This window comes from Gymnoscopelus braueri (genome assembly GCF_963280865.1).
Source record: "Gymnoscopelus braueri genome assembly, chromosome: 21".
NCBI lineage: Eukaryota > Metazoa > Chordata > Actinopteri > Myctophiformes > Myctophidae > Gymnoscopelus > Gymnoscopelus braueri.
The window spans coordinates 24485865-24504979 of record NC_137623.1 but is presented as its reverse complement, the minus strand read 5'-3'; the positions used below and the strand labels follow the sequence as shown (position 1 = coordinate 24504979).

General features: G+C 38.9%; 1 protein-coding gene across 1 annotated transcript; it reads right to left on the bottom strand.

The window, feature by feature from the left end:
- Nucleotides 1-6858: 6858 nt before the first annotated feature.
- LOC308077388 (zinc finger protein RFP-like) lies at nucleotides 6859-8900 on the bottom strand. The gene is made up of 2 exons (XM_080418063.1): nucleotides 8794-8900; nucleotides 6859-8518 (listed from the first exon to the last, which is right to left on the bottom strand). Exon 2 carries the CDS (start codon nucleotides 8514-8516, stop codon nucleotides 6876-6878), a length of 1641 nt encoding a protein of 546 aa, XP_080274189.1. The 5' UTR covers nucleotides 8517-8518; nucleotides 8794-8900; the 3' UTR covers nucleotides 6859-6875.
- Between the last annotated feature and the right edge of the window lie 10215 nt (nucleotides 8901-19115).

Here is a 19115-nt window from a genome sequence, read left to right as displayed (position 1 = left end):
TCATTGAGGTTTGGAACACAGCGCACACAAGAGCGTCAATTATATTTATTTATTCTTTTTAACTTTGAAAAACTTTGCGTTTTTCAGAAAAGTTAGGTCAGGGTTTTGAAGGTTCCCAGACCTTTTGGGCATTGCACCCCCTTCTACATCCCAACTTGAATGGTGCATCCTCAAACCTGCACAAATAATCACAACACATATAACTAAATATTCAAGAGAGCACAAAAATGTGCTAGATTCAGTTTAAATTTGAATTAAACTGAATCTACTCAAAGTTTATTCGTATAATACATTTCAGCAACAAGGCAATTCAATGTGCTTTATTACAAACGTCACTTTTAAATAGCTAAGAGGAAGGGTGAGGGCAAGGACACACGCACAGGCTCATGCGTTGAATTAAACATTTTTTTATTGGGGACTTTTATGCCTTTATAGATAGGACAATAGACTGACAGGAAATGGAGAGAGCGATAGGGATTGACACGCAGCAAAGATCGTCAGGCTCGGGATTTGAACACGCTGTCAGGCTTGCATTGCAACCCAGGGTGCCTGGACCGCCACACTGCGGCCCAGGCCTTGAATTGAACTTTTACCAAAGTATACAAAGGAAATGTTTTTATATAATTGCATGCTTTTAATTCATACTGAAAGAAAAACTCCCACACACTGTCTTCAAATGCAAAGAAAAGATAACCTTAACAGTGTGAGGGTTTTTTTCTTTCAGTACGTTGGGGCCCTCGTTTGGTCTTCTCCTACGCACCTGTCGTCCTTTAAAAAATCCCATTTGAAAAAATTACAATATAATGGTGTAATTATTACATCCATTAAACCACTATTACATTTGTCTTCTAACACACTGCCTAGAGGCAGCTCAAGCAACCCACTTTGGGAATCCCTGCATGAAGGCAACATAACCCAGAGTTATTATTTACAAAGAATAATAACAACTTAGAGGGATATTTCACTTTTAAACATGTTTTTTAATGTCTACTCTGGCTGTTGTGTGCACCTCAGACAGTTTTTAAGTTGCTTGATTCAGTGTTTAGATATTTGATATTAATTTAATCAGACATGCCCCTTTCCTATATAAACCCATTGTAACTTAAAGCTCAAATGTAACCATGTTAGATTCATTAAAAACACACGTCCTTTGCTATTTTCAAATAGCAGAATTAGATATAGAGCAAGTGGTAAATGTTTGTTTAGTAATACAAATCTAGATCTGCAAAGTAACTAGTAACTCAAGTTTTCATATAATTGTAGTGGAGTAAAAGTACAATATTTGCCTCTGAGATGTAGTGAAGTAGAAGTAAAAGTACAGAAAATTGGAAATACTCCAGTAAAATAAAAATACTTCACAATTGTACTTAAAGGGATATTTCACTTTCAAAAAAACTTTTGGTAATTTTATCATCTACTCAGGCCTTTGTGAACCCCCCAGACAGTTTTTAAGTTGCTTGATTCATTATTTAGATATTTGATATTCATTTTTATCAGCCCCCTTCCTATACAAACCCATTGTAACTTCAAACTCCATTTTAACCATGTTAGATTCATCAAAGACACCCGTCCTTGGTTCTGGTGACTCATCCTGCCCTCCTAATGCGTGAGGGGGCCGTGTTTTTCCAATTACTTTTTTAATTTATTTAATTTAAATGTTTTATTGTATTTTATTTTTTTCATTTTCCAAAAAAAATATTAAAAATAAATGAAAAAAGTAATTGAAAAAACACGGCCCCCTCACGCATTAGGAGGGCAGGATGAGTCACCAGAACCAAGGACGGGTGTTTTTGATGAATCTAACATGGTTAAAATGAAGTTTGAAGTTACAATGGGTTTGTATAGGAGGGGGGCGTGTCAGATAAAATTAATATCAAATATCTAAATAATGAATCAAGCAACTTAAAAACTGTCTAGGGGGTTCACAAAGGCCTGAGTAGATGATAAAATGACCAAAAGTTTTTTTGAAAGTGAAATATCCGTTTAAGTACAGTACCTGAGTAAATGTACTTAGTTACTTTACACTCTGCCCAAGATCAACGGGATACCAGGAGTTTCAAGTACCTCGATGTGCACATCACTGAGGACTTGTCATGAGCAATAGGCAGTGCCTGTACCACCTCAGACAGCTGAGAAAATTCAAGGTGTAACAGAAGGTTCTGAAACCTTCTAATCGGTTACCACTGGGTAATCACTGTCTGTAATGTGTCTTTGCTCACAACAGAGCTCTGTTTTTGTTAGTTGTTTACCTTTTGTTCATCTGTTTACTTTTAACTTGTATTATCGCCTGTTATCTTCACTTGTTAGCACAGTCTGTGGAATATGTCACCAACATGACACCAACATTTCAGTAGTTGTACAAGTCTTTTGTCGCTAAATATGAATTTCATGCAGATTTTTATACCTTTCAGAAACGTATTAACCGCATCAATGGCTTTTTAACATTTTGAAAATATTACAGGTAGCTATTAGTGATATTCTGTTAAAGCAAGTGTTACTCTAATCACAAAGTGACACAGATGTGTTCCAGGTCTTAATGGGTTAAAAGAGCTGAAGAGATGGGGAGAGTCGAGCCGAGCGCTGTTATTATCATTCTATAGCAATAATTACTATCGAAATATAGTGATTTAACTTTTTAACCAAAAAGCTTTTTGTTTTAATCATAACATTTCACTCGCCCATAGCTTTAAGGTGAGTCAGTTTTGTAATCATATTGGACTTGTTGATGGAAACATTTATTTCCATCTTTCAGTCCATTTCCTCGAAGAAGGATGCTGTACAGATGACACGCAGTCTGATGGCAGATTCCATTTCAGAATGTCTGGATGTCAGTTCTCTGAATTTCAGAGTAGGAAGGTAGGACTTCCAAATGCAATATTGCAACATATTCAGTTTTGAAGACCCTTGATGTATTTTTGAGCTTCTTATATCAAAGCACACGTCTGGCAAAACACTTCAGCAGGCCCACAGTTGTATCAGAGTCAAGCTCCAGTTTTGTTTTTGTTTTCTAGTCTTTGCTGTACATGTGAGAGATGAGAAAGCAAAAAGAAAAGGTCTTGGCTCAGTGACAATTTAATATTGAATACTGGACCTCATCAGAGAAAATGTCACACCCATAGCAGCAGGAAATGAATGACACATTAAAGCAAGTCGGTGTTTCGCTTTAAATCGCTTCTGAAGACACACCTTTACAAAGGTGCTTTTAACCCCCAACCCTCGCTGTTTTTATTTTTCTTTTGATCTATTGTTGTGTTTGTTGATTTATTATTTCTTGTGTTTTTCTTTGATGTTGAGCAAAACTTGCCTGTCACGCTTATTGGTTTAAGTCTTGTTTTTATCTATTGTTGCAGTTTATTGATTTATTTCTTGTGTTGTTTTCTTTTCTGTTAAACAAAACTTGCCTGTCATGCCTATATTGGTTTATGTCTTGTTTTGCGATTTCTTCTGTTAAGCACTTTGTGACTCTGCTCTTAAATGGTGCTATACAAATCAACTGTATTATTATTATTAATGGCATAAAGTGTGGCTGCTGGCCCATGGCACGGGCATTGATCCCCATGATGGGCCAACAATGGTGGAGTGACACACCTTCATTAACTTAACCTCAACGTAGGATCATTTCATATCGTCGCTGTCAAGTAGAAATCTGTCAAACTGTTACTTTTCAGGAAATGGAAAAAAGTGTTCCAGTGGATCCAATGCAGTTATGTTTGTCACAAGCTCTTGTTAATACTTTTTATTGGTTCAATATCTACAGTATAATACTACCCACAGACACACCTAACCACTTTCACTTTAAAGAAATGTGAAAAATAGCAGATCAACAAGCTCTCAGCGCTTTGCGTCGCAACGCATTGTGAGCTTGTAGATCAGCCATTTTTGCTACTTTAGTGTGATATTAGTGTGACAAAGTAGGGCATGCATTTACTCAAATGAAAATAACAAAAAGTTGACTAGAGTAGCACATTCTAAACATCCCCAACTATTAAGCCCCGCGGGGCAGAGACAACATTGTGAGTACTATAGATAGACTGATGGATGGTGGGCTTTCACTACTGTCACATTCATATTCAGGTCAGCCACTCACAGGTTTGACCCCTTCTTGTAAGACGCTGTCGTCATGCAGAACTAGCCTATTAGACCTACAGCTTAACTTCATTTGTCATTCTGATGCGGTAAGTAAAACGGCCACAGGTCAGCAGACAGGTGAAACGTTTACTCTGATCCTTACTGACAGGCAAGAGCAGCCTATGTGACGGCTGTGCAAAGAAGGATGATGAAAGAATCATGTGTGTGTTCTTTATACTGCAAATAACACACAGGTATGGGTGAAGTTTATTCATGCAATCGCCACTGTGCAGCTAAATATATTTGGAAATGTCCTATGCCATATCAAATTTACAATAGGATGTCTTAACGTAGGACATGTAAATGAAGCATTCGGCACAGCCACTTCATTCGGATGCAGGTGCGTTGGACAATGAAAATTGAAGCAAACATGAAAAAAATATTTAAATTGATCAGACGTTTCGTTCCCACTGGACGGTCCAGTGGAGTGTGGGACCGAAACGTCTGTCAATTTAAAAAAAAAAAGCAGAGGCTGCTGAGCATGAATTCATTTTTTTCATGTTTGCTTCAGTTAACGTAGTAGCCTACTGTACATAAAATGGAGCAAAGGGCCGAATTGCATTCCCGATGAAAATGGTTAGTTCCATTTTCCCCCAAGTTCACTGAAGCGCAAGATGTACTTTGATCCATATTACACAGCGGCTCTTCTATTGACGTGCAACAGTCAAGGTGACACTGGAGATGTGGAAAAAGAGGAATGTGAGTCATTCAATCTAGTACAGGGGGTCTTCAAGGGTTTTTCAGGCCAAGGACTCCTTTTTCATAGATTTCATAGATAGCTTCATAGACTTGTGTAGCATTGTGTTGGATTCATGTTAATAATGCGTATTTTCAGACAGTTTAACCACTTAGAATCCCTGGCTAATAAGCCTTATATGCCTTAATACATTATAATTGACCTCTATAACTAAAATTAAAAATTAAAAACACCTTAAATATTGTATTTATTTTAGAAATAGTTCATCTTTTACTCAAGCGGGACAATACCCATCGCAAGTTGATGTCATTTGCCAATGTGTGGTCTAGCCCTATGGAATTTATGGAATGCATGTGCAAATGAAAATCAACTTGATACTTCTGTACAAAAGGCCAGTAAATATTGCCCTCAAATTATATTTGTTCATTATTTTATGTTGTGCATTACATATTTCAGTATTGTCAGCAGTACTTGTGTCAGGCATTTTAATTCTGTTCTGAAAAGAGTTGTGTTTGTTTCCCACTTAGACATTCTATTTTACCAAGTGTGCGTGCAACTAATTGTGAGTATTTTGTTAATTTGTTAATATTTCATGTAGCCTATATTTCTGATAATTCAACATAGTTAATTGTTTGGTTAGTCATATTTGTGAATGTCTTTATTTCCATACTCAGAACCACACAACACATGTAACAAGAACAGGATGGTGAAAAGTGGATGTGGGTGTGAAGGAGTAATACATCTTCATTGAATGGTAGTCAATCTTGTGTTTTTACTGGACACTGTGGAGGTTGCCACTGGTTGAGCAACCAGCTCATCAGTTTAATTAATAAAATAGTACAATTCTTTACACTTCCTAAGGTTAATATGAGCATCAAATCAATATTTGTCTCCGCCAGGCCTCTGTCCGTCCGTGTGTGTGTGTGTGTGTGTGTGTGTGTGTGTGTGTGTGTGTGTGTGTCCGTCTCAGCCAAGCTAACATTGGTCAAGCTTCACGTGACATCACAATATGTAATATAAATAGGTAAGACAGGATTAATCAGGAACAGTACTCGCCTGGCGGAGACCTGTGCTCCGAGGAGCACATTTTCTAGTTACAACTCTTTTAGACAGTCAATGTGATTGACAGGAGAGATGCAGAGTTTTTAACATCATTATTAGGATGAGGATTAAAGAATGAAGAATGAATAGAGTTTCTCAGTCAATCAATGTCAGTTGGACTAATGACATGGAACCAATAGACACTGGTGGAAGAAGTACTCAGATTCTTTAATCTGAAGTAAAAGTAGCGATAGCACAATATAAAAATACTATACTATCGTCTCTGTTAGATGGAAACCTCATATGACCAAAACTGTTACTTTTCAGGATTCAAATTCAAAAATAGCAAAATCCACAAGCTTCAAGCTTGCAGATCTGCTACTTTTGCTTTTGTGTGACGCTGTAGTATAATCAATTTGGGCGTTACTTTACGAAAAAACATAAAAAGTTAGAATATGGAGATAAGAAGTTTCTGCCCGACAGCAACGGTATAAGTAAAAGGCCTGTACTTGAGTTCAAACCTATTGGCATCAAATACTTACAGTAACAAAGTAAAAGTCGATAGCCGATCTACAAGCTTCCCCACAGGTTGTCAGCTAATAGATCTGATATTGCCGAACGGCCAACGTATAAAATAGAGCTTAGTGGTTATTGTATCTTTTGCAATGGTAATCTAAATCTACAAAGTAACTTGTAACTGAAGTTTTCTAATAATTGTAGTTGAGTAAAAAGAATACAATATTTGCCTCTGGAATGTAGTGGAGTAGAGATATAAAGTATTGAGAAATGGTAATACTCCAGTAAAGTAAAATTACATCAAATTTGCACTTGAGTATATATACTTAGTTACTTTCCACCACTGCCAATAGCATACATCTGTTAGGAACAACAGGCTTGATTTGAAATGACAGTTCATGAAAAATAAACATGCAAATTAGCCCTTCATATACACATTTGTTGTCTTTATTGAAATTGAACATTTTGATTTAAAACTGAGGATTAAATTAGTTTAATCAGTGTGAATAACAGGAGAGATGATCAGAGGAGCAGAGTTTTTACCATCATTATTATTATGAGGACTGAAGAATGGATAGATTTTCTCAGTGAAGGTGCAGCCAGTGAAAGAGTAGAGATGAACTCTGGTCTCCACATCATAAAAGGAGACCAGACCCTCCTCATAATCCACAAACACTCCCACTTTCTGGAGCTCCTCTCTTACAGGGAGGAGGACAGGAGGGGCAACAAGAGCCTTGTACTCATTTCCATTCAGCAACCTTAAACTCCAGGAACCATCGTCAGGGCTCAGTGTGATATTCCCTTTCCTGTTGATGGACTCTCTGGCCACTCCTAAATCCCATCCAGGCTTCCCTCTAACCTGAACCTCATAGTAAAACCTTCCTGAGGAGAAGCTTTGTTTTCCTAAGACACAGACACGAGAAGAGAATCTCCCTTTGTTGTCTGGGAGATTCTTCTGTACCTTTCCACAACTCACTTGTTTTCCATCCTCAGACAGGATGAGAAAGGAATGTGCTGTATCAGGGTCCAGAGATACTTCCACTGCATATTTCTGGATCCTCCTCATCTCAGCATCATGCAGCTTCTCCATCTCTTGACTGAGTGTCTTCTCCAGCTGAGCCACAGCTGTCCTCGCTGTCCCCACATATAAAGACTGATGGACGTTGATGTTTGTCCAGTCCTTGGTGGGTGGAGGGGTGTTGATGGATGTGAAGTTCTGGAGGAGGTGGAGGTGGTCTTCAGTGTGTGAGAGCTGCTTCAGCTCAGAGCTTCTCTTCTCTAACTCAGTGATTTCCTGTTGCAGATCTTTCATGAAGCCTTCAGCCTGTTTCTCTGTTGTTTTTTGCTTCTCTTCAATCACAGTAATGAGCTCAGCCTGGCTTCTCTCAATACAGCTCATCAGAGCTGTGAAGACCTGCACATTGTCTGCTATCTCTCTGTCTGTATCTTTCTTGCTGAGCTGTACTGAGTGTTTGACCTCCTGAATCTTCACTTGTCTCACCTGGATCATCTGCTGAACTTCAGCCTCTGTCTTTCCCAGCTCAGCCTTCTTTCCTTCATATGCCTCGTCCAGAGATACAATTTGATGTAACTTGTGGTCTGACTCTGTGCAGAACTGACAAACACACATGTGGTCAGTCTTACAGAACAGCTCCAGAGGTCTGTCATGTTTCTTACACAGAATGTCTTCCAGGTTCTTTACAGGGTTGATTAGTTTGTGTCGTTTTAACCGTGTGACTCTGTGGTGAGGCTCCAGGTGAGTCTCACAGTAGGAGGTCAGACACACCAGGCAGGTCTTCACGGCTTTGAGCTTGGTCTCAGTACAGACGTCACAGGAGACTTCATCTGGTTCAGCAGGTTCCTGGTTTGCGTTGGAATAATTTTCCAACTGCTTTGACTTCCTGAACTGATCAGCCATCTCAGAGAGCACTTTATTAACAGAGAACTTTGGTCTCTTATCAAAGGTTTCGTTGCATAGTGGACACTGACACACATCACTAGTGTCCCAGTAATGTGTGATACAGGTGTTGCAGTAGTTGTGTCCACATGGAGTGCTGATTGGATCAGTGAACACCTCCAGACAGATAGCACACAGGAACTGCTCTTCAGACAGGAGACTGCTGGAACACGCCATTTCTATACAGAGTAAAATAAACATGCCGGAAAAAATGTGATTCTTGAATGCTACTACTCACAGCTTAATAGTTATGAATCTGATCTGGATCATAATATTAGAATAGAGCTCAATAATGTTGGCACATACTGTAAGGGAAGCCTGTCGTTTTACCAACTGAACTATAGACTACAGGATTTCCAGGAAAACAAAACTAAGGGAAGATCATGTCTGGATACAGTTTAAAATGCTTTTGTTCTCTGTAACAGAATAATTCATCCTTATCTCATGTACTCACCTGTATACGTTTTCAATATTTCAGCAAAAAAATCCAGTTGAACTGAATATTTTTTAGTAGAGAGCGTGTGTGTTTACGTGTGTGTGTGTGTGCTGCCACCATTGCCAACTACATGAACACTTTAAGTTTCACTTTGATTGCGTCACTGACTGAGAGGCTGCTCTGTTGCTGCTGTTAACCCTTCACAGCCTCCACTCTTCTCTGTACTTCATCTGTTTCTCCCTCTGTTATGGTTTAGTGCAGCGACTCCCAAACTGTGGGCCGGGGCCCATTGGTGGGCAAGTGGACCCCCAAATAATTGGAAAAACCTGTCAGACTTTAATAACATGAACATGAAACATTTACATTAAAAACTATTTCATGGTATTTTGTTCTTTAAAACTTTGAAAAATGTGTTCACCGATTTTTTATTGTTTAAACATATTAAGTTTTAGCTAACAGCTGCCTGAGGAGGATCCTGAGCATCCACTGGCCAGAAACCATTATCAATAATGATCTCTGGCAGAGAGCGGGTCTACCACCAGTGGAAGAGGAGATGAAGAGAAGAAGGTGCATGGGGATGGATTGGCCACACGCTCCGGAAGCCCAATACCAGCATCACGAGACAAGCCCTTAGATGGAACCCGCAAGGCAAAAGAAAGAGGGGAAGGCCAAAGCAGGGACAGGGACCTTGAGACTGACATCAAGCAGTGTGGACTGACATGGGAACAGCTGGAAAAGAAGGCCCAGGAATAGGATAGAGGACTCTGGTGGACTGTAGTCAACGGCCCATGAAAAGGAGCGGTATAACTAAGTAAGTAATCAGTAGTTTTAGTTTAGTTTTTATTACTTCCAGTCAGGGACGCAGAGAGGGGGCGGGGGGAGTTCGGACATACTCAGTTTCATTGGGGGAAGGGATATCCCCCCCACTTTTGGGGTGAAGAAAAAATTAAAAGAAGAAACCTCCAACATCTACACTTCATAGAGTACATTTTTTTGTACCGAATTAACCGAATTAACCAAATTAATGTAACGAAAACACCCCAAAAAGTAACAAAACCGGTAAAAATCGCGTGCACAGAACACATGCACGTCCCCTGCGGTTCTAAAATGCTCTCTGCGTCCTTGCTTCCAGTATTAGTTTGAGTGTTATTGTAAGCAGTTCAGTATACACATTGTCAACACTTTGTGAAGACATTAGACTCACAGTCATGTAGACATCCCAGACAGTCTCTATAACATTATACCTTGTCCCCTCCTCATGCTTGTTGTGTTGACACATTTGACCAAAACTGACAAAGACTAAAACTAAAGATATTTGTCTCCGCCAGGCCGAAGGCATGGTGGAGAGTATGTTTTACCCTCTGTCCGTCCGTGTGTGTGTGTGTGTGTGTGTGTGTGTGTGTGTGTGTGTGTGTGTGTGTGTGTGTGTGTGTGTGTCCGTCTCAGCCAAACTAACATTGGTCAAGCTTCCCGTGACATCACAATATGTAATATAAATAGGTAAGACAGGATTAAATCATGAACAGTACTCGCCTGGCGGAGACCTGTGCTCCGAGGAGCACATTTTCTAGTTTAAATGTGTTTTATTTGCACATGCATTCCAGGGCTGAACCACACATGGACAAATCAACTTGCTAGGGGCATTGACCATCTTGAGTAAAAGATTAACAGTTTTTTTTTTGGGGCGTTGGGAGCTTTTATATCTGCTATGTTTGGCTATTTTCGTCTAATGTTCCCCTCAGAAAAATGTAGTAACTGAGGGGGGTCCCGGACCCCCTGTTGATGACCCCTAGTCATCTAGTACATACAGTAACAAACATATCAGCAGGGCCACCCAAGTGGTGTCCGAGGACCCCCAGTGATCCTTGTAACAGTTCCAGGGGGTGCCCAGCCAAATGAGTAGTTTAATGTCACTATAATTCAAAGATTGTGTGTTCAAACTAAATGTCATGTCAAATGTCATTTGTCTAAATGACATTTAGACAAATTGATTTAATTCAAACCAAAAACATCAGGATTCATGGACAAATGAAAGTCAGTGGGGTCTGTGACTAGATAAGTTTGAAAACGGCTGTTAAGGGATGGAGGAGAAGCCTATCAACAGCAGAAGCTGTTGCCAATTATGAAGGAGGTTAATCCCTGCATATGAGAAATTTGATCCAGATCATTTAATGTATTGCCATTGTGGTTGATGGCACGGTAATGATATTCCTAAGGGCTCAATAATGAGAAACAAGAGAATCATCGCTATCGTCCACGAGTAGCATTCTCTATTTCTGGGAATAAAGGATGTTCACGGGCAGAGAGGACGATCTGGATTGCTAATGGACCGTTTTCATGCAAAGCCTACAAATTGTGCACTTTGAAAGACAACAAAGTAGCTTGAGCAAAGGCCTGAATCCTGCAGAACAATATTAATTATAAAGTTAATGACAACACGCGCGCGCAAGCAGAAGATCTCCAATAGGCTCTATGCACAGCAGCTATATCGGACACCGGGTCCTGATATTATGCATGTTGGCTCACTGGAAACACTCTGCTACACCAGTGGGTCTCAAAGTGTGGTCCAGGTACCCTCTAGGTTCCTTGAGGGGGTTCCAAATGGCCCCTTACGGATGTGTAACTCTGAGAGTGTACAAATGGAACCAAATGGACCTGTTACATTTGTGCACTCTCAGAGCTGAAGTTTGAGATCCACTGTGCTACACTAAATGGAACAGAGCATTCAATTAGAATCAAATAAGTAAAAGAGGTTGCGCATCAACAATGGGTTTTCTCAGTGGAGTGCTAGACCCAAAATCCACTATACACATCAAAAGGGTAGCACATCCAAAATGTCAAATCAATGGAGGACGAAGTACTCCATTTCCACTTTTTTTTATTGGCACACGCCAATAAACAAACACTTAGGCGTTTCGGCTATGAGCCTTCATCAGAGCCTTCATTAGAATCATTGGTAACACCTGTGAAGGAAGTAAGGAAGAGGCCCAATTTTTGCTGCTGTGCATATAGCCTTAGTAGGAGGAAGGATGGTACAGGACAGGATAGGACAGGACAGGAGAACAGGACAGTAAAGTAAAGGAAAAGGACTTGTAGTAGACCCAGCTGGACATTAAAAGGTGAAGCCGACTGATGAGTTGACGATAATCTTTATTGAGAAACTCAACGTAGAAACTTGTTCCAGCTCGGCGCAAAATAGTTTGGTGGCACATCTGCAACGGGCCCTATCTTGCGCGCCACGCTATGCTATGGTGCTATCCGTTAATTACGCACAAGGCAGCTGGCGCGGCCCCTAAGCGGTATCGTGTGGCGGCGTTACCCGCTATAGACATTATGCCGACTCCCTTATTTGCGCCTGGAGGTGTGTTGTTGCGCTATCCCTAAAATTGCTACAGTATTGTGCGCACACGCGTATGGGAAAGTGCATTGCGGGTCCTCAGACCACCTGCTATGCCTTATCCGTTTGGTTGTTTACAAGTGCGCACCTGGGATGGAAATGTCGTTGCATATTGGGCATGCATGCAAGATCAGAGCCGATCTGAAAGACTCCTATTTCACTCACAATTTAGGTGGTATTTCAAAGACTTATTCCTTCATTAATAAGGATAAGGATAATTCCTTTTAACAGGTCATTCATGAAAGTCCTTGCGGTCTTGTTTCCAATGAGAACCTGTGAGCAATTAGGGGTTAAGAGTCTTGCTCAGGGACAAATTTTATTTCATCGACACATATGCTGGCGTGGCCTGGAATTGAACCTGGGGTAACCAGGGCCTCTGGCTCCCTAGGCGGGCTCACTAACCACTCAGCTATGGCCGTCCCTAATCCTATGAAATAGTTTACCGCACTGTCTTCTTGCCTAGAAGTGGGGTCATGGAGTGCCCCCCCCCCTTCTCTCGCTTCAATCCACAAGAGTCACACAACATTCAGAAGTCTTCCTCACTCCTAATTGTCAACGTGTCAATTCCTTGGTTCAAATGTGTTTGTATAAGATTTCAGTCTATTCAAAGACAAAGATTTGTGCTGCAGTGGCATTTGCTACAAACCACACACTTCAGTTCCGGCTTTAATCCATTGTGCAGGAAAAAAAGAACGGATTGCAATGATATAAAGTTCTCTATAATCAGTAACATGTGGGACATGTGGTGGGTGATAATTCTGTGTATCTAATGTGATTTTTATTTCAAGGCCATCAAAGGCTAGAGCTTATGATCCAAATGTCGGGATTTGTTCGACATTACACAGTACTGTAGGTGCCACAATGTGGCTGCAGAGTCGAACACTGGAACTTCTGAATTAAGTGATTGTGAATGTGATTGTCATTACAATTTTCCTGTAATCCACAAAAGTGTGACTGTTAATTCCTTGTGTCAATAAGTTGTTTTTATCAGCAGTTGCCAGTTAAGTTTATCACACTATATATATTGCTATAACCACACCAGACCATTCAGTTTAATTAATCCAGAACACAAGCGATTGCCGCAATGTAATTCTTTATAACCAGCAATGTGAGCCTGATAATTCTGTGAATCAGATATATATTTTTTCCAAGGCAATCAATGTCGGACTGCCACTTCCATGGGAGAGAGGGAGAGAGTGTATGATAGCACTGGGGATAATAGCGCATAGTGCAGCCTTGCTCTCAAAGGCAATGGTACGCTGATTGGTTTTATTAATGGAACGCCCAAACCACACCTACAGTATGTATAATGTAAGGGGTAGCGCAGGTGTTTCATGGATAAGGATGGTAACTCTGCCACAGGAACGCCCCTTGTGCAATGCTAAATCCCCAAATAGTGGGGAGCGCAACTTGGGCGCAGGATAGTCTCCTTTTTATTTTAACTTCCCTCCATAAGGTTACCAGAGCTTGTTCCGTAGCCGTTGCTATCTGTTTCAAACAAACATTTTCCCCTCCACCTTACGCTGCTCCCATAGTGATGCAGTGTTTGCTCCTCTATCACCGAGGCCTTTTTATTGTCTCACTGCTTTCTGCGGCCCACATGCTGGGTGTCAGCACCATTACTCAAGTTAACTTGATTCCAATCAGTACCAACTCTTTGCGGCTGATGAACTCCTGATGATTGGGCAGAAACCCCACTGCGGGTCCGTTACAGCCGTGGTTCTCACACTTTTTCATCAAGGACACCCCAAATTGATATGCATTTGGCCCCGGCCGGAACCCCATCTGAAAATATTTTGTGCAGAAGAGAAGATTTGTGTAAAAAAAATCAAAATGATTCAAAGTCTTTCAAAAATAGCAGATGTACAAGCTCACTGCGCACAACGCTCAGTTTTTTTTTTTATTAATTTTTTTTACTTTCATATTGTAAATATGTCATGTATCTCCTATTGAACAACTAGCGTTATTATTTTAGTATGCAATAAAAAATGACAATGATTTTATAATGGGGGTGTTTAATCTTGCTTAGGGCCACGAAAATCCTAGGGGCGGCCCTGCGTGTACATCTGCTAAGTGTACCACAATGGAAACAAGCAACAATAAACCTGTTAATAAAGTATTCAATAAAATTCAAAGTACCGTAGTTCAAATAATTGTGCTGCTATATTAACTAATTTCGCTGGGGACCCCCTGACACCCCCCCCCCCCCACCCCTACTCCAGGAATAAGTTGCATGACTACCAAATAACTGCATCATCATTGTAAACCCAAGGAAGTGAACTCTGAATGGGTTGAGAGAGAGGTGAAAATGTTCTAGTAGTCTGAAGAAAGGGAGACGCATAATATAAGACAAGCATAATAGGCCAATTTTCACCTTTGCTCAATATGACAGTAATTTATCCTCGTCATTATGTTTTATAACCCTTACCCATCCACTACATATATTAAAATGGAACTCCCTGGAGTTTGAGGTGACAACACGACGAACACATGGTACGAGGATATTGCCTCCACTGAAACAATTGCCAGTTTGGCAACAGAAAGACTCCTCTGAATGTAAATCTATTATGTGGGGGTGTGTACAGATCCTGTAGTGTTGTGCAAAACATAAGCAACATTTGACAAAGCCCAAGTTAAGCTGGTGAGATTAAATTCATCCTTCCAGAAAGAAGCCACATTAAATGCTCTGTCCGTTCTGAGCAGAGCAATTAAACAATTGAAACATCTCTCCTCCTTCAGTTAAGCGGAGTCGTGGCAGGATGTAAACACAGGCCACGCTCAGTCTCCCAAAGTGTCAATCGTTCCTCACCTGTCTGTCTACTGTGGTTGATACGTGGATGGATATCTACTGTAACTCTCACACAGAATGTCATGCTTTTTTTTTTTTTTGATTTTCAACATTAAAAACATTTCGTTTTTTTAAAGATTATTTTAAGATTTTTTTAAAAGATTTTTATTATTATTATATTATATTATATTATTATTATTATTTTTCTTTTGTGGGATAGCTTCCCTTCAATATTTCTTACATTATTGATAATGTTTCCCCATATCCTATCAAATTTCATTGGTTTCCCTTTCACATTATACATGACAGAATGTCTTGCTGATCAGAACAACCCCCAGTCTTAACCAGTGGTGTAAAGTAATACATACATGTACTCAAGTACTGTACTTAAGAACATTTTTAAGGTATTTTTACTTTACCTTTTTACTTTCACTAAATCATACTTTTTGTTGTACTTTTGTACTTTTTACTCTACTACAATTATTTGAAAATGTTAGTTACTTTGTAGATTTTGATTATTACAAAACATACATTAACCACGTCAGCCCTGTTCAAATTTCGGCTTTCTGAAAATAGCCGATCTACAAGCTCACAAAGTGTCACATGGCGACGCCGCGTTGTGAGCTTGTAGATCTGCTATTTTCAAAAGATTTGAAACCTGTGGAATGGTATGGAGTTACATTTGTGTCTTTATTAACCAAACAAAAGAAAAACATTTGAGAGAGAAAAAATATAAACAGAGCAAAGAATAGTTTTGAAAGAAAACGAATTAAAACAGCAAGCAAAAAATAATAATTTGTAAGCAAAGGAAATTATATAAACAGAACAAAAAATATTTTTAATTAAAACAAATTAAAAACTCAATCAAAAAATATATTTGCAAGCAAAAAAATATAAGATTTGAAAGAAAATAAAAAATAATTGAGAACAAAACTTTTAAAATTCAAGAGTAAAAAAATAAGGAAAAACGGTTTAAACTACATAAAACAAAATACTTAGTAAAATGTTTGGGTAATAAAATGTGTTGTGCTAAATAAAATGTTTTTAATGTTTTTTTTCCTCATTTGCGAATGAAAGTAGTTTTTTTCTGATTGCAAAATGCCTTCTCTCTCAAAACCTATGTCTTTGGTCTCGATTTTTTTTTTCTCTCTCTTGGATTTGTTTGTGTGAGGGGTTAAAGTTCAGAAGGCGGGTCCTACGCTGATAGATGTAAGACACCTCTCCATTGGTCACTTGGAGTCTGAGTGACAGCTCCCCCTTCCTTATGTAGCTTGTTGAATGCAGGGATGGAGGTGTGTTACGGCCAGCATGGTTTTTTGATTATTATTATTATTAGCAGTTTGCAAAAAAAAACAAAAAAACATGAAAGTATAATGCAAGGTCAGCTAAGAGTATTTAAAACCTAAGAAAGATGACTTGTTTCCATTGGGGTCCTTTGTACTCAATTCATAGAGACATTTAATGACAGACAGATATACACTACTATGCAAAACATCATAAAAACAAAAACAAAAAAAATATGTACAGTAAACAGATTGAGTAAATAGATTGATGGAATACTTTATTAACAGTAGGATACAGAGGTACAATTGTACAATGATTGTTATAAGGATAACACAAAAAGGCTTGTTTCCATTGTGGTCCTCTGGGACTGAGGTCAGAGCTCCATTCCAGCTCTGGACGCTACACTATTCGTTACAATATTGAGCATTTTAGGCTATTAGCAATTCAGATGATTCCCTAATGTTAGGTTTCTGTTCTACTTACAGTTTGTGATCTGTATTTAAAATTGTTGTATTGTTGTTACTGTTATAGTAGGCCAGTGGTTCCCAAACTTGGGATCGGGACCCTCAGAGGGGGTCCCCAGATTAGCTTAATGGGCAACATTGTTTTCTCTCTCAACAGTAAACAAACCAACCTATACAGTATAAGTGTATACAGCGTAACACATTTCTAAAGTGACAATTTAATGACTTTTAAGACCTTTTTAAGGCATTGTGCGCTTGTAGTTTGGCTATTTTCACAATATTTATCTGTGGAACCGAGTCAAACTAAATCTAATGCCTGGGTCAGGGTGGGTGGTCCCCACTTCAAGTATGATTATTTTGGGGGGTCCCCAGTTCAAATATGATTATTTTAGGGATTCACAGCCTCGGAACCCTTTGAAATTATAAAATAAAGCTACATTATTTTATGTTATATTCGTTATTCTAATTAAGGCAAGGCTGAAGTGACTGGCCTATTGGCCAGGCCCATTCCAGATAGACTGCTTTGGAAACGTTTCGTCTGATAGTGTGCTTCAGGCTGTGAATCCCTAAAATAATCATATTTGAACTGGGGACCCCCCAAAATAATCATACTTGAACTGGGGACCACCCACCCTGACAAGCACTTGAAATTGTAGATTTAGTTTGACTCGGTTCCACAGATAAATATTGTGAAAATAGCCGAACTACAAGCGCACAATGCCTTAAAAAGGTCTTAAAAGTCATTAAATTGTCACTTTAGAAATGTGTTACCCTGTATACACTTATACTGTATAGGTTGGTTTGTTTATTGTTGAGAGAGAAAACAATGTTGCCCATTAAGCTAATCTGGGGACCCCCTCTGAGGGTCCCGATCCCAAGTTTGGGAACCACTGGCCTACTATAACAGTAACAACAATACAACAATTTTAAATACAGATCACAAACTGTAAGTAGAACAGAAACCTAACATTAGGGAATCATCTGAATTGCTAATAGCCTAAAATGCTCAATATTGTAACGAATAGTGTAGCGTCCAGAGCTGGAAAGGAGCTCTGACCTCAGTCCCAGAGGACCACAATGGAAACGAGCCTTTTTGTGTTATCCTTATAACAATCATTGTAGAATTGTACCTCTGTATCCTACTGTTAATAAAGTATTCCATCAATCTGTTTACTCAAACTGTTTACTGTACTTTTTTTTTTTTAATGATGTTTTGCATAGTGTATATCTGTCTGTCATTAAATGTCTCTATGAATTGAGTACAAAGGACCTCAATGGAAACAAGTCATCTTTCTTGGGTTTTAAATACTCTTAGCTGACCTTGCATTATACTTTCATGTTTTTTTGTTTTTTTTTGCAAACTGCTAATAATTCAATCAATCAAAAAACCATGCTGGCCATAACACACCTCCATCCCTGCATTCAACAAGCTACATAAGGAAGGGGGAGCTGTCACTCAGATTCCAAGTGACCAATGGAGAGGTGTCTTACATCTATCAGCGTAGGACCCGCCTTCTGAACTTTAACCCCTCACACAAACAAATCCAAGAGAGAGAAAAAAAAATCGAGACCAAAGACATAGGTTTTGAGAGAGAAGGCATTTTGCAATCAGAAAAGACTACTTTCATTCGCAAATGAGGAATTTTATTTCCCAAACATTTTACTAAGTATTTTGTTTTATGTAGTTTAAACAGTTTTTCCTTATTTCTTTACTCTTGAATTTTAAAAGTTTTGTTCTCAATTATTTCTTTCAAATCTTATTTTTTTGCTTGCAAATATATATTTTTGATTGCGTTTTTAATTTGTTTTAATTAAAAATATTTTTTTGTTCTGTTTATATAATTTCCTTTGCTTACAAATTATAATTTTTCGCTTGCTGTTTTAATTTGTTTTCATTCAAAACTATTCTTTGCTCTGTTTATATTTTTTCTCTCTCAAATGTTTTTCTTTTGTTTGGTTAATAAAGACACAAATGTAACTCCATAGAATGGGACATTCTGCATAATGGATACTTTTACTTTTGGTACTTTAAGAATATTTTTATGCCAATACTTTTGTACTTTCACTCAAGTACATTTTGAATTCTGGACTTTTACTTGTAACAGAGTATTTCTAGATTGCAGTATTTTGATACTTTTATTTAAGTAAAACATTTGAGTACTTTTACCACCACTGCACAACACAACACAACACAACACAACACAACACAACACAACACAACACAACACAGGGACATGGAATCACACTCACATTTCTGTACTGTGCCCAACTGCCCATTATAAAGTCCAACACAGGCTTGAGTAAAGACATGATTACAGTATGTCTCCATGAACTTGGTTTGAACCTGGGTACCTTTTTGCTGATTTAGGCCATAACGGACATAATGTTACCTTAAAAAGTTATTACA

Excerpts from the sequence above, each read along its gene's own strand:
- LOC308077388 (XM_080418063.1), bottom strand. The coding sequence starts at position 8,516 with ATGGCGTGTTCCAGCAGTCTCCTGTCTGAAGAGCAGTTCCTGTGTGCT.